The sequence below is a fragment of the Zea mays genome, chromosome 6 (assembly GCF_902167145.1).
Source record: "Zea mays cultivar B73 chromosome 6, Zm-B73-REFERENCE-NAM-5.0, whole genome shotgun sequence".
NCBI lineage: Eukaryota > Viridiplantae > Streptophyta > Magnoliopsida > Poales > Poaceae > Zea > Zea mays.
Window position 1 is genome coordinate 24,984,950 of NC_050101.1, and position 15,061 is coordinate 25,000,010.

Sequence of the window (15,061 nt, forward strand, 5' to 3'; positions counted from 1 at the left end):
ATATTAAAAAACATTTGAGCATGATGTTTTCTAATGGTTAGACAGTTTCACCCAGTGTCTTCCGTCCTTCTTCCATCAGGGCATGGGTTTGAACCCTACCTATCTGCACCGTTTTTTAATATTTTACGCTGATTTAATCTAATGGGTCGACGGTCTAACGGGCTAGCCCGCCACAGTCAGCAGGCCAGCAATGACGTGACTAGGCCAGAGTTATGGCCCGTGGGCATCTGACCCATGTCGGGCTGCCGTTTGGCCATCTATAGACGTGCAACGGATTAATTTGAAATAGATACGAGGGGTCATTTATAAAAAGATAACGTGGGACGACCGTTGAAACTTATGCTTTAAATATAGTATAGATATAAATATTACTAGATTAATTATATAATATAGTATAAACTTAGTTAAGAACATAAATATTAATGGGCATATATGTGTATTGGCCGGCCGGCAGCGCCCTCTGGCAGTCAGAGGTCAACAGTCACCGCGAGGGGATGTTTCATTTACTGAATGCTTTCTTTTTCGTTTCTCAGTTAATCCACCGTGGACGTCTGCTGCCCGGACGTCTACATCCTTGCCGACGTCTGCTACCCGGACGCCGTGCCTGGCTGGCTGGCTCTTCCCCACAGCAGCAACTTTACAGCACTTTTGAGTAGTGTTTACCAAAACGCATCACTTGTAATTTCTAGTGAAGCACCTGTAATTCTAAAACATGCAGACAACTTTACAGCAAACCTCACCAATTTGGATCAAAGACAATTCCAGATTCACACAATTAGGTGCTAATTTGGTAAACACTACTGTGAGGAAGTTCATACATAGCTGACATCTTGTTCATAAATCAAGACATCAAGTTGATACATAGGTGGACAAACAGTTAGGTGCTAATTTTTTCCTTCTTACTCTGTGTCAATTTCTTGGTAGTCCTTTTATTATTTGTTGGAGTACTCTTTCCTGGAGATGCATCACCAGTGGGCTGCCCAAGCAACATTGCGAGCTGTCTGTATAGCAAAGACTCAAAATGATCAGTTTGTCCAACTCCATTATCAGTTTTGCACGAGGGTAATCTGTCGAAGCTCTCATTTGATGAGGGTAAAGCAGCAAAAAGGTGACCTCCTGAAAATCTCCACTCCTCGCTCCCTCTCCCACGCTGCAAGTGCAAAATCACAACACGCCGTTACCGCCATGAGGCCGCCGCCGCCGCCGCAGGCCCTATCGCCAGAGCATAGCACCAGCACGAAGCCGTCGTCCGCGGCGAAGAGGGCGTTCACGAGCCGGACGGCGCTGTCCACCAAGGGCCACGAGGCGCCACCCGAGCGCAAAAAGAGGAAGACGCCGCCGCCCGAGTCAACGCCAGCCAAGGCCTCGGATGCCACAGAGCCGTCATCCAAGAAGAAGCTCGTGCTATTCGGGCGCGCGTGCCGCCCCGACGACGAGGCTCGCGTCCCAGAGACCCTCGCCGCGCCCTGCTGCGCCGGCGGCGGCGAGCAATCTAGCAAGGGCGCCGCCCAAGTGAAGAACGCCGGGCATCAATCCATCAATGACGCGCTGGGGCACAAGGCCAAGACTTTAGATGAGATGCGCGAATTGTATCCTCACCTCGTCGATGAGTCGATGGCCCTTCTTGACCCGGCGGTGCTGGAGAGGGTGCTACCCCGCATTGATGACAACGAGGCCCAGGCGTTGGACAAGAAGATCAAGAGGGCGAGGAGGCAGCTCACCAAGGCCATCAGGGAATCGGTGAGCAAACCCTTCTTATCCTTAATCAAACTTACTTGGGAGTACGATTTCCCTTTAATTACTCTCAACTCAAGGTTCCGGCCTTCCGTGTCTTTGTTTTAATTTTCTTGTGATTGTGGTTGTGCTTCTAATGAATAAATTATTGGACTAGGTTGTTTCAAAGTATTTAACCATTGGTGAAAAGAGTTTGGATATTATGCCCACATCATTTAGCTATTAGACATGGTTCCACTTTATGCTGAAAATATAGTGACAAGGGCATAGGGATGGGGTCCAATTGAATAAACTACACGAAAGTTAAAGTGGTCCTGCCGCTACTTAATAATTACTATACATGCTTATGCTGATTTCAAGATCCATGGTATTTGTTTAACAATTGCATTCATAGATAGGCATCTTTTGTTGTCTGGTTCCCAGATGTAGGCTACCTCAAAGTATTTTACTGCGATTGATGCCATTTGATAGTGAAGAGGGCATAGCCAATCTTTGCGTACATTTGTGACCATTACCTAAAAGCATTTTGCGTGGACATTGCAAATATGGAGTGCATCACTACAGTCAAATGGTGCCCCTTATCTGATGTCCTCAATTTTCAAGGCACTGATTGCCCCACTTTAGTACAGCCAGTGTACCGTACAACGCTTTGCCTATAAATAGGAAATATGGTTGCAAGCAACTCAAGGTTTCACTTTCAGCATACTGTTCCAGAATCCAAAACAATGATGTCTATTTGGGAATGAAACTAACAGAACTGCGACTTAAGTATACTAATATAAACTTCATTGTTTGAAGCACCATACTCTGGAAAAAATGGAATTTGTGACATCAAACTCTGCAAATAAAATGATTTTTTTCAATAGGTAGTCATCATCCCTTTGCCTTGGAAACTGCTATGTGTACCAGACTTTTTTTTCTGCCCTTCTAGTTTGCACTTGCTCTGAAATATTTTTTATATGCTGAAAGATGCATTTTACATTTGTGTCAAATTACCCCACCAATCACAAGAGGATGATGTTCAGGCTGCATCCTGTCTGACTTCTAAACTTCGGGTGCTAATATATCTTTTATCATCACTAGTGAAACCACATGTTGCCAAAATAACACTAGTCTATAAACTCGACCTGCAGGGGGAGGGGTAAGGCAGCCCCCGAGTATTGTATAGAAGACCTTCTCCCACAGGTCGAGAAACACCTGAACCCGTGCCCCGCCCATATATAGCGGCATCAAAGCCCATGTGAGAACAACCGCGACCGGGGCGGAGCCTTAGACCTGTGCTTTAGCGTGGACAGATGAAGGGATTCTTTTAACCACAACCTGAAATTTGCTCCCACTGGGAGTCGAACCCAGGACCTGAGGAGTGCTACTCAGACCACAAAACCAATTCAGCTAGAGGCCCTTTTGCAAAACACTACTCTATGTCAATGACAAATGAGGTTGGGCCTCACATGTCATTCACAGGCACAACAATACTATTTTTCGGGTCATATACTGGGCTGAACACATGAAAGCTATTCACAGTTTTTGTAAAAAAATGGTTTGAAATCTATTGAAAGTTTGAAACAGAATAACTGGTCGGTTAGTGTCAATGTCTAAAGCAGCATTCTTCTACTGGATGGATTTCCACCTGTTGCATTTCATGCTTGGTGCAGTGTGCTTCAATGATTTCAAGTCGGGCGACTTGCTAGTCGATACACCTGGGCGACCAGGCGACTAATCGCGATTAGGACGACGACTAGGTCGACTAATCGGGTCCTAGTCGACCTGGACGTCCCTACAGCGCTCCTACATATTTGCAGGACCTATGTATATAATATTGATATATATAGCAATATAGCATATAGAAGGCAATACCAAACATAAGTACATAACAAATATGAATACTGGAACTGGACAATTCAGATTTCAGAACATGAACATCAGTCACTAACTAAATTATATATAGCAATATAGCATATAGGAAGCAATACCAATTACCAAACATAGCAAATATGAATACTGGAAGACAGAATTCAGATTGCAGGTTTCAGAACATGAACAATTGAACATCAGTTATTACTCAGTAGTCACTAACTCACTAATTCATATGATGCAAAGTTGCAGACTTACTAGTTACTACATAAATGCCAAGTAAGACTTACTATTGACCTAAACTAGGAGTCCAGGGCAACTAATCGCTTCCACCCAAATTGGACGACTAATCGCGATTAGTCGACGACTAATCGGACGATCGGACGATTAGTCGAGCAGATCGGGTCGGCCTCCCTAGTCGTGCTAACAGAACCGACTAGCCTGACTAATCGCGACTAATCGCGATTAGTCGGACGACTTGAAATCACTGGTGTGCTTGCCACAAAATGTGTGATTTCTAGATTTACTTGCTTCTTTGTGTGTTCGTAACCTTTGATATAATAGTATTTTGTCCCTTAATATTCTTCTCAAGTTTTATGCAGTATTAGTTACTGGTTGATTATCATTTTTATATGAGCTGGATAAAATCTTCAGCACTGACTTGTCGGATGAACTGATCTTTCACAACCAAGTTGGTCATGCCTTTCAGATAATATATATTTAATGTGACTTGTTTGTATTAGAATGGTTTAGAGTTAGTTGGATTAGTATACACATAAGAGTGAAAGGATGTGGATGCTTGTGATAAGGATTGCGACTTGTTTCTATTAGTGTGTGTGTGTGTGTGTGTCTATATATATATATATATATATATATATATATATATATATATATATATATATATATATATATATATATATGATAGTGACAGGATGTAATATGCTTGTGATAAGAAATGGAACCTATGACTATGAAGTAATAACAAATGAATATTGTATACATGCATTTAGTTCAGTGCATTCTTTGTTTGATTCATACATTTTACAGTAAGCAAGACACATAGTAGATTATTAGCCTTCCATAACCTTTTTGAGACGTTACCATCAATACTTGAAGTTGATGAATATACATTTGTACTAATGTAGGCAATGATGAAAAACATGGAAACATCTGTTGTATTTCTTTGTGAGGCTACTAGGCTTCAAATGGAAAAGCCAAGAATGGATAAACAGGATGGTCTGGATATATGTGCTCAAGAACGATTGGCACGAGTGGAACGTGAAATAGTGGAACTGAGACAGATTGTGATAGATTCTCACTATCAGGCAACGATACAAAGCAATCTACTCCATGATAATTCATCATTGAAGGTTAGATTGTCATTTGATTACTATTGATATATCTCCTGTGGGTATGAATTTTTTTCATTGTTTCTGTCCCCTTTTTCTTCCTAGGGTGTAAGATGTAAATCTGAAGAGAGTCACCCTCAACTGGCTGTAGCTGAAAATCAGATTCCACACAAAGTGATTATCTTCCTTTGTTGATTTTTTTTTCTATTGTGTTGCTTCATGTGATTTTTTATGTGTCACATCAAGTTTATTTTATTGTAGATACTACAAAAGAAGATCGATGTGCCAAATGGCTTCCCCCATGAAAAGAATGAGGAGGTTACATCTAAGTATAAATATGATGGTGTCGTTCCCCCAAGAAACCCACATGATAATCTGGTTATCTCCTGCTTTTGTTACTTTTCTATTTAGACATGAAACAAACAATTTGGTGAAAAGTAGAGAACTCTTTGGTTTTAACAGAAATCAATATGAGAAGGCAAACAAACCCCATCGATACCCACTCCTAGAGCGAAAAACATGTCCAGTTGTGCATCATCATTAAGCAAGCTTACGCTCAAATTTATGATGTCTTGGGGGACATCCTCTTGGTTTCAAAAAAAAAATCATTTTTTAGTTTAAACTTGAAAACCTCTAAAAGTGTGATACAATATTTCCAAACTACCGTTGTGTTTTCAATGGAGAGCAGCCTTGTTCTAGCATGGTCATCAAGTGGGTCAAGGAGGAGTCTCACATCTGGTGTAGGGCTGGAGCTAGTGGATTAGACAGCATCCTTTCCGCTCCAGCGCACTAATCGGCGACCTTCTGTTTTGGGTTTCCATGGTCATGAGTACAGGTGTTCATACTATCATTGTATTTATAGCTATCCTCTAGTGTGTGTGGGTTCGTGTGGCTTTATATGAGGTTTTTATCCTCACCTTTTCTTCTTATTATAATGATACACAGCTCTCATGCGTTTTCGAAAAAAATATTTCCAAACTACTGAGTAAGTAGCTTTTAAACTTGAAAACCTCTGAAAATGTGATGCTATATTTCCAAACTACTGAGCAAGTAGCTTCAAGGGTTGATGAGGACAATGACACGAGAAAGAGAGCTTTGACCATTGCGCTGTAGCCCTTTGATATCTCGTGTGTGTTTTGGGGTGCGGTGGTTGTGTGTACCCTTGTTGGGGAAGTGCCCCCCCCCTCCCCACACACACACAAAAACACATTTTTTTGGTTTTCCATACTGTGAACTGTTTTTTCTATCTTAATTGAAAGGCAGAGCTTCTACCGTCTCTTTAAAAAACTATTTCATAGGCTCTCTTCAATCTGCTTTTGTTTTTGCAAATTTGTGGTCGGTGCTGATGAGAACCAAAACAGCTCTTAAGTTTTCACCAAATTAACTGTTTCCACTAAATATGTCCACCTTTATTTAGTGGAATTTATCATCCCTTGCTTAAACTGTCCACAGAAACTGCAAGGGTTGATAAAGCCACCATTCAATACATTTCATGGCCGGACAAGAAAGGTTGACGCGGAAAGTCAGACTGGGCCCAATATGGTTAGCTCCCTTTACACTTATTGAACTTACATCAGGCATGCTTCTGTTCTGGTAGAGGAAATAAAGCCTATATTTAGCACAAAATGTGTACATGTGCAACTGTGTACCTGTGTCTTAATAGTTGAATAACGTTCCATATTTGCTTCTTCTGTTTAGGATGGCAAAGAGGTTGTGTTGCATTCAATAGTTTGGCCACATACTCCAGTAGGCAAGGCTATTCTTCAGAGCAGTTCGCCGTCTACAATAGTAGGTGGCGTGAGAATTGGAACTGAATGTTGTAAGGTTTTTTTGAGTGAGGTGTTAAAAAGCGATGCTCCACTGTTTCGGCAAAATGGGGAGATGAAGATGTTTGATGCACTTAAGTGTTCAATTGCATGGCCAAATACCCTAGTAATATCTTGAATTCCTCTAGTTATTATAGATTATTTTATTGCCACATAAGTAAAGAAGCAAAAAAACATTTATTTTCAGGTCCAAAGATAATACCATTGCTAGCAAGGCAGTACCTGACCGACCGTATCATCAAGGTACCATAACTGCTAGTTGTTGGTTTATACTTTATACCTTATGAAACTCGTGCTCTCGAAAAATAACACATGAAATTTTATTGTAATCTCACTCGTTGATCATCTATATATTGTAATTGGTTGAAGGTTAAACCTTTTGAACAATGTCCAAAATGCAACATCCAGCGTATCTTATTGGACTCGCAAACATGCTCTAGTTTAGTGATTAGTTTGTTTTGATGGGATGCCTTTCTCAAGTTGTTGAGATAGAAACTTAATTGTGCCTGTTGTCCAATTTTGCATTATAGATAGGAACAACAATCAAGCCTTTTTTTATGATAGATAGGAAGAACTACAAAGTGATTAATTTGGGCTGATCTGTTCATGAAACAATGCTAAGTTGCAGCTAAAAGCTTTAACATCAGTTTTTATGTTCAGGAAATCAAAATTAATTTCTGAAAAATTACATGGAACTATGATTTTCTTGGTGTCTCTGACAATTGCTTCAAGATGGAATGCATAAGCTCCATCAACGGCCATTTGTAAGTAGATCGATACCATAAGGATGCTTACAAAGTGTGTGTTTCTCTTAGTTTACCTGAGGGTGTGTGGGGTGCGTGTTTGTATGGCCATTTTGGCCTTCTCTTCTTTCTTGATGCAATGATACACAGTTCTGCGTAGTTCTGCGTATTCGAGAAAACATAAGGATGCTTAGTTAACGTGCTGATCCTTTACAGCATGCAATGAAAGCTCTTATTGGGTGCTACATATTGTTTGGTGTGTACTCAGTAGTGTGTTTTTTGTGGGAACATACAGTAGTATCATCAAATTTTATATGACGTCACTTTGTATATATTTTTGATATAAATTACAGTCTGTTGATATCTTTTTAGTGCAGTAGACAATTAATTATTATTTTCCATTTTCGTGTGTTATATAGGTCATCGACAAAGCTCGTTCGGCAACTGAATGGTGATGTGTCATTTTGCACATAACGTGGATGCCAATAGTAATATTATGATTTTGATCTTCAAACACAACACATACTTTTGGTATAGGATGTTCTAAGGAAAAAACGTCTCAAGTTGCATGTAACGAGTCTGTTTTGGCTTTTGTTCATATATGGGTGACAATGTGTGGTGTTACTAGACCACTGTTTGGTCAATTGGAGTAACAAATCTAGTGATCTCTCTTGTTATAGTGATCTCTCTTGTTAGAGTTACTGTGGTTGTATTGTAGTGGCCTCTTTGTGTAATGGGCTTAGGTCTAACAATTCTATTATAAATATGTCACCAACCCTAGTTAGGGTTATGGGTGGCAATGGGACCCAATCCTCGATTCTTCGTGGGAAATTAATCTATTAGAGGATGGAGAACTTTCTTTCCATACGGAAATGTAAATGGGAAAAAATCGTCCCTGATAGGTAAATAGGGATGGAGATGGGGAAGCATTTTCCATCATCATTCCCTGCGAGACTCGTTAAATTTGCACGTGACAATGTTTTTATATATAGTTAATGATAAAAATAAATAATTATCTTACCAAGAGATCACTCCTTATACAAATTTGTTCATTTTGATATATATATACTGATTTCTTACATCTGAGAATGTGTATAAATGACAATATTTTGAATTAATAACAAAGGAACTACATACTTAGGGTTAGGCTTTTCAGTCTAATATGGTATCTACAACTATGTTTAACCTTCTTCCCCACCCGAGCCCCAACTGTAGCCATCGGCTATAGTAACTCGTCGGCGTCCGCAGGTCACGCCCTCGACGTGCTAGGCTCCATGGTCGGTGTCATCTGCTGTCCACGCCCCCGACGCGCAAAGTTCGCTCCCTCGCCTAATTGCCTGTGTCGACCTCTAACGCGTCTAGCGCCGTCGCGGGTCGAGCCGCAACTCTGTTCCCCTGTCCACGCTCGACCTCGAGCCATGTCTGCTCCTCCGTCTGCGCCCTTCCTCCACCATGTCTAGGAGCCGCCGAGTTGTCGTGCCTCCACACCGTCGTGTCCTTGGCAACAACACACCCCTCCCTCCTCTCTCCCATGGCAACCTCGTCTTGGGCGGCCATCGCCGACTACGTCTCCATCATGAATGCACCATCGCCCAGGTTCTCTGCTCTGTAGCTGCCACTAGGCGTCTCTGCGCCGCTGTTGTCGGTCACATCTGTCGTGGACCCGTCGCCACTTACCATTGTCGTTGTCGGGTCCGGCGACATCACCCCCACCGGCATTGGTGCCTCGACAGCACCCGCCTCCCTCGCCGCCCTCTACATGGCCGCACTACGGGAGGTCGCGCCCGTGACACATGTGCCTCTGCTCGATGCTGCTGCCTATCATGCCGAGCTTTCTGGCCCCACACTTTCCCCACATGGGTATGGGAGTGGTCACCGCCTTAGTTGATGGATCTTCTCCTCTCGCGAGGGGCGGGGGGGTTGGCACGCTCTTGTCACCGGTGTACAGTCACCAGTCGACGATCACCACCTCTCAGCGTCGTGCCCCCATCGCTGCCCTTGCGGCCGCTTGCCAGCTTGCGCAGGCGACTGCCCGTGCCTAAGAGCAGGAGCATGTGTCTGTTGACACCCTCGAGTGTTAGCTCGTCGTGCCCATCCACTCGCTTGAGAGCGTCCCGGGCACTGACTCCCACTCCGTGCACGACATCGACGACGAGGCTGTTTTTCTCACCCTTGACATGCCGGTTATCGTCAGCCTTCATGCACAGGCGGCAAGATTCCCCAGCATACGAGCACTTGTCTCCATCATCCTCGACCCAGAATCGGCTCAGCACTCGCTAGCGCGACCAAGCCCTGTGACTCTCCACGGCTACGTCTTCGACGACCACATCCTCGTCGATGCAGCTGTGCCGACGCAGGTCTGATGTCGGATGGACAACGTGGTCCTCTCCTGGATCCTCGACCCCCTCACAGTCGAGATGCAGGACATCGTCCGGGTGCGGGGGAGGGGGTTGGAACCGCTCGCTAGGCCTGTGTTGCTTTAGAGGCGCAGTTCCTCGGCAACCTTAGGTCCGGATCCTCCATGGACACCACCTTTCGCTAGCTTGTCTAGGGGGATCTCACCGTCACTGAGTACTACTGACAGATGAATACCAGGGCGAAGACCCTCCACGACCTTGGCTCTCTAGTCATGGATGAGACGCTCGTTATCAACCTCCTGCATGGGCTCAATCTCTTGCTTGAGGAACTCACATCTGCGGTTGTTACCATCGCTGACGCCGTGACAACCCTCTACAGTGGCAAATGTGGGGGCAGGCCCAACGGGCCTCTCCTGCTGCCTCTGGGGGTGTGCCCTCTCATCTGAGTGCGAACCCATCGTCCTTTGGTGCTCCTCGTCTAGCTGCCAACTCCAGCGGTGGTGGTCGTCGTCGCTAGGATGATCGTGGTCGTGGCGGTGGTGCACCGACGGCCCATGGCAGTAGCTCGTGGCTTTTTGTTGAGAACCAAATGTGACTGAGCGGACGGTCCATACTGTACGTCGTAGTGGGGCAAACTGTGTAGAATCAGTTAGGCTTCTAGATTTCTTGTGGGATTTGTTAGCAAAACCTGTGGGATTAACTCGAGAACCGACTTGTAACGGGTCCAGACATCAGTTTTACACTCTGCATAGGTTGTACCCTGTACCCACAAGTCATGTATCCCATGTCGTCAGGGTTTGCAAGGCCCTTAGACACTACCGAGGTGAATGGCTAGGGATCCACTACGAGGCCTTTACAAAGTTCCACTAGCTTCCAAAAACCCGCTACAGTTTATAGGGAGAGCACTTGCAAGAATCCCTCGTCTGACCGCCATCGCAGCAAAATCAACCCGAGAACCTCCTTGCATGCAACTCCCCTAATGCCCTTGCCCCTTTCGAGTAAGGTAGTCTTCCACTAGCTTTCCTAATTAGTTAGCCAAGTGGTCCCATTCCTCCCTTGTGGTGGCACGTTTTCCCTGGTGGTTCTCCATGTTCCCATTAACATAATGGTCTTATCATGAACATAAATAACATAACAGAATAATTGGAACATGGATGTAATGAAATATTAACCCAAAACCATGTAAAGCAATAGCATAACTACCCAAATGATTCAGGGGTAAACAAGGGAAAAATGATAAACACACTAGGGTGACCTATTGGGTCCCATCAAAATTAACCTATGCAGATCATTATAATTAATAAGAACATGACTGGGTAAAAAGGAAGTGATCAAGGGCACAACTTGCCTCGCACTTGAGATTCCAGGTACCAGGATGATTCTTCAGATCCTCGAAACCTCACTGCTAGTCGCAACAATACAAATAAACACGGTATATATAAAATTAACATCACACCAAATATAAGTACAAACTGAATAATAATGATCTACGCGAAGCTACGAGATCGCAGGTTTGAGAACCACTAAAATCGGAGTTACGATTAAGGAGTTATGATTTTATAGAAGATCTATGTGATTAAAATATCAATCTATATTATGAATTGGTTAGTGTAAATTATATGAGAGGTTATTCTATAAATAATTATCTCCACCTTAATCTAAATCATTATTTGATTAAATATCATCTGATCATATCCATAAGATGAGATTAATATTAAGGCAGTTAATCCTATTAGTTACATATTTATAAAAGTAGGGGATATCATATAACAAGTGTTGCTACTGCGTGGTAAATATTTATACGATGCTAACACAACTGGAACGGGTCGATTCGGAGTTATAGATTTTAAGTTATGAATTTCTAAAGATTTTATGTGTTTTGTACAAGATCAAATAGGATATAAATTTTAATGTGAATTTCATGTAAAAATAGTGGCACTAATTGATAAACAATAATATTATAAAATTATACAAATTGGAATGGATTAATTTGGACCTCATATAAATTTTATATGAATTAAACAAATTCTAACAATTATTTTCACATTAAAAATCATTTTCTATTTACTTTTTCTGGTTTTTTCTAATTCCTGGACCGGGCGCATAAAAACCAGAGAGTGCAGGGGGCTCGGTGTAACTCTTCCCAAGACTCAGTTTACCCACGTAGTGGACCGCGGGTTAATTACTGGATTCTACAAGGGCTCTTTTACAAAATCAATCGGCGAAGGGGTATCGGACGGGCTGAGCCGTCCGATCATGACCGCACAGATCTAATTAGTCGCGCCTGAACTGGTACGCAAGCATGTCCATCAGATCAAGATCTAAGGGTCCAAAACTAATAAAGGCCAACCTATCCACACACCTCCGATCTAGATCGGACAGTCCAACCACCACGACCGAATCGGTATCAAACGCATCTGATCACGACCGTTTATTCACCGATCTACAGTCAGCGCGCTTCTCTTTCTCACCCGATCCTGACCACAGCGGCACAGCAGGTACTCGTGGCGGAGAGCTCACCGGAGCAATGCCCACCCGCGCCCCAAAGCACATCTCCCAAATCTGAAAGGTGCTACACGTCGATGGGCCAAAAGGAAATAGCAGGGGGAAGCTCATACCGAGTTTAGCACGGTGGGGAAAGCTGACCACGAGCGATGGCAGATGGCGGCGATCCACCGGTTCTGGCGAGCAATTCGCCGCGCGACGATGGCTCACGAGCCCGATTGCCCACCCGCTCGCGATCCACACAGAACGGAGATCCCCATAGTCAACTCCTCGGCCAACGAGCGACACTAGGCGCGGAATGAGCACACGACGGCGAGGTTTGGCTTCCTTTTCCCCCCGCGATTCTGGCATGCGCGACGAAATAGCCTGGTGATCTATGGTGGCGGCGCTTGGATGGGATGCGAGAAAAGCCATGGTGCTTCGGTTCTTATACTCCGGTTCGGTGGGAACGGCCTGCCCGGTCTTTGCGGTGATCCTGGCTGTGCGGACGTGCCACCGTTGGCGAGATCCGCGGAGAAGAAAGCACCCCGACAGAACGGGCCCGCACGGGAGTGAGAGGCACGTGTTTGACCCAGGGACCCACGCAGCAGAGATATAGGGCGGAAAGCGGCTGACTGTGTGGCCCCATAGGGCAGTGGCGTGGCACGCGTGGCTTTGGTTGACAACTGGGACCCGCAGGGCAGCGACACACAGCGCGTGAACGCGCGGGCCGATCGGCTGTGCACGAAAAGTCAATATGGGCCGAGCGGGAAAGAATTAGCCCAACGCCACATTTGCTATTTTCTTCTTTTTCTTTTCTATTTCTGGTTTCTCTTTTATTCATTTTTTAAATCCAAATTTGAATTCGAATTTAACTATAAATTTATACCATTTTAAACATACCCATTGAGTACTCCAGTATAAGAGGCTTTTATTTAATTAAATATTTTATTCTCTTTATTTTGGTGTAGTATTTTTCCCTTTGCTATTTTCTATTTTATTTTCATTTATAATTTGAGGTCAAATTTAAATTATGATTCCTTATGGTAATAAAATGTATTACCACAAATTCATAAGTATGGGATGCCCACTCTTTCATATGATTATTTTAATATTTTAATTGATTATGAACATGAATTGCCTACTAAATTCCAAAGGCTTCAAAAATTCTAAAATCTCTATCATATATATTCTTATTTCTTTGTTTTATTATTTTATTATTATTTTTTGTACCAATTTTGGGCTCTACAGTACGCGCGTCCCATCTGGAGTTGGTAAACGGCGTGGGGGAACAATAGTCGTTATTCCCGGGCACACACCATCGTAGTTGGTGAAAGCGAACATGATTGTTGTCATGTCGCTCCTGTTCGCCTGTGATGTTGCCTGGGTAGGTATGTGCATTGAATGCTCATGTCCCCTGTGGCCTTTGGCTGAGGCTTGGCTCGAGGTTGTCTTCCTTGCTCGAGACGGGCTTAGGCGAGGCGGAAACGGTAGTTCGGTGGAGAGGAGACCTCGGGCGGGATGAGGATTTCCTCGAGTACCTACCTGGTCCGAGGGCAGGCTTGGGCGAGGTAGAGTTATGAGTGACCGCCGAGAGGAGTCTCGGGCAAGTCGTGGTTTACACTATCTTGACATCGGGGAATGTGTCTGACGGTGGTCTTGGGGTTAAGCGCATTTTAGGGGCATAATCTATGTACCCCTAATTATGATACCCGACAAGTATCTCATTACACATTGATTCGATGGCCTCTAATCTTTCATGATCTGACTCACCAAACTAACTCTGGTACCAATATGTATACTTTAGGTTCACCAAACCACCTTTTCCTACCCCTTGTTCAGATGTGCTGCCCTCCTTAGCCTTCAACATTTCCCATTAATTCACAAGGGGACATACCTTAAAGGCTATGTGCTCATGAACCAAATCTCTAGTGCAAATGTAACTGCAAACAACATTAAAAGCCACCAGGCAGGCTTGAGCTTCTTCCATCTATACAACTGCTGGTCTCTTTACATCAAAGCAAGACATAATGGGCCTCTAAATAATTCCCTTAATATATTCTCTCTTCTCGAAATCGTTTTTTCATCAAACCACTATTTCATCCAATAACCTGGCCATTTTCCCTGGAAGGCTGGTGTAACACCCCTAGTGTTACTGGCACTAAAATTTGAGCATAACATCATGTGCATTGACATTTCATGTTGTTTGTCACACCTAGAATGCATTCACTAGGTAAAAATTTTAAAAGAAGTTGTGATGAGGTGACTTGATGTGTGATCAACCCTAGGGTAGGGTACTCAACCCGGGGATTAGGGCATGAGGGTAGTAGTAAGCCCAAAATGAGAAAACCTCAAAAGTCACTAGAAATGTTCATAAGACATCTAGAGTATTGGGTTTGAGTGACACAAAAACCCTAAATTACTCAAAACCCTAAAAAACCCTAGAAAACCCTAATTGGAACCCTAGGGGGGTAAATGTAAATTCTAGGCACTCTTGGACCAAAGTACAAATATCAAAGTAATAGAACACCACAAACTAAGTAACTTTTACATTGGAGAATTTTCAAGTGGAGTGATGAAGTTTGGACTTATTTGCAAAAGGTCCAAGAAATCCTATGTGACTAAGTTCTGAAATTCAGAGAAAGTGAGTCATGTTTGGAGCTTGGTAACTCTGAATTCATAAGGAATTTGCCCTAGGTCAATACATAAAAATT

The 15,061-nt window shown here is 43.4% G+C and overlaps 1 protein-coding gene across 4 annotated transcripts; it reads left to right on the forward strand.

Moving 5' to 3' along the window:
• The first annotated feature begins 937 nt into the window (after positions 1-937).
• LOC100193670 (uncharacterized) lies at positions 938-8,316 on the forward strand. Of its 4 annotated transcripts, none has more exons than XR_002262596.3 (9): positions 938-1,740; positions 4,734-4,958; positions 5,043-5,111; positions 5,199-5,772; positions 6,390-6,479; positions 6,636-6,869; positions 6,951-7,006; positions 7,424-7,527; positions 7,926-8,316. XR_002262596.3 is itself a non-coding variant. In NM_001138763.1 (8 exons), exons 1-7 carry the CDS (start codon positions 1,186-1,188, stop codon positions 6,960-6,962), a joined length of 1,302 nt encoding a protein of 433 aa, NP_001132235.1. In that variant the 5' UTR covers positions 1,160-1,185; the 3' UTR covers positions 6,963-7,006; positions 7,926-8,314. The 4 variants fall into 4 exon arrangements, 1 of the variants encoding a protein (NP_001132235.1); XR_002262595.3 differs by having other exon boundaries at positions 5,199-5,315; positions 7,926-8,261; XR_004849918.1 differs by lacking the exon at positions 7,424-7,527.
• Positions 8,317-15,061: the final 6,745 nt, after the last annotated feature.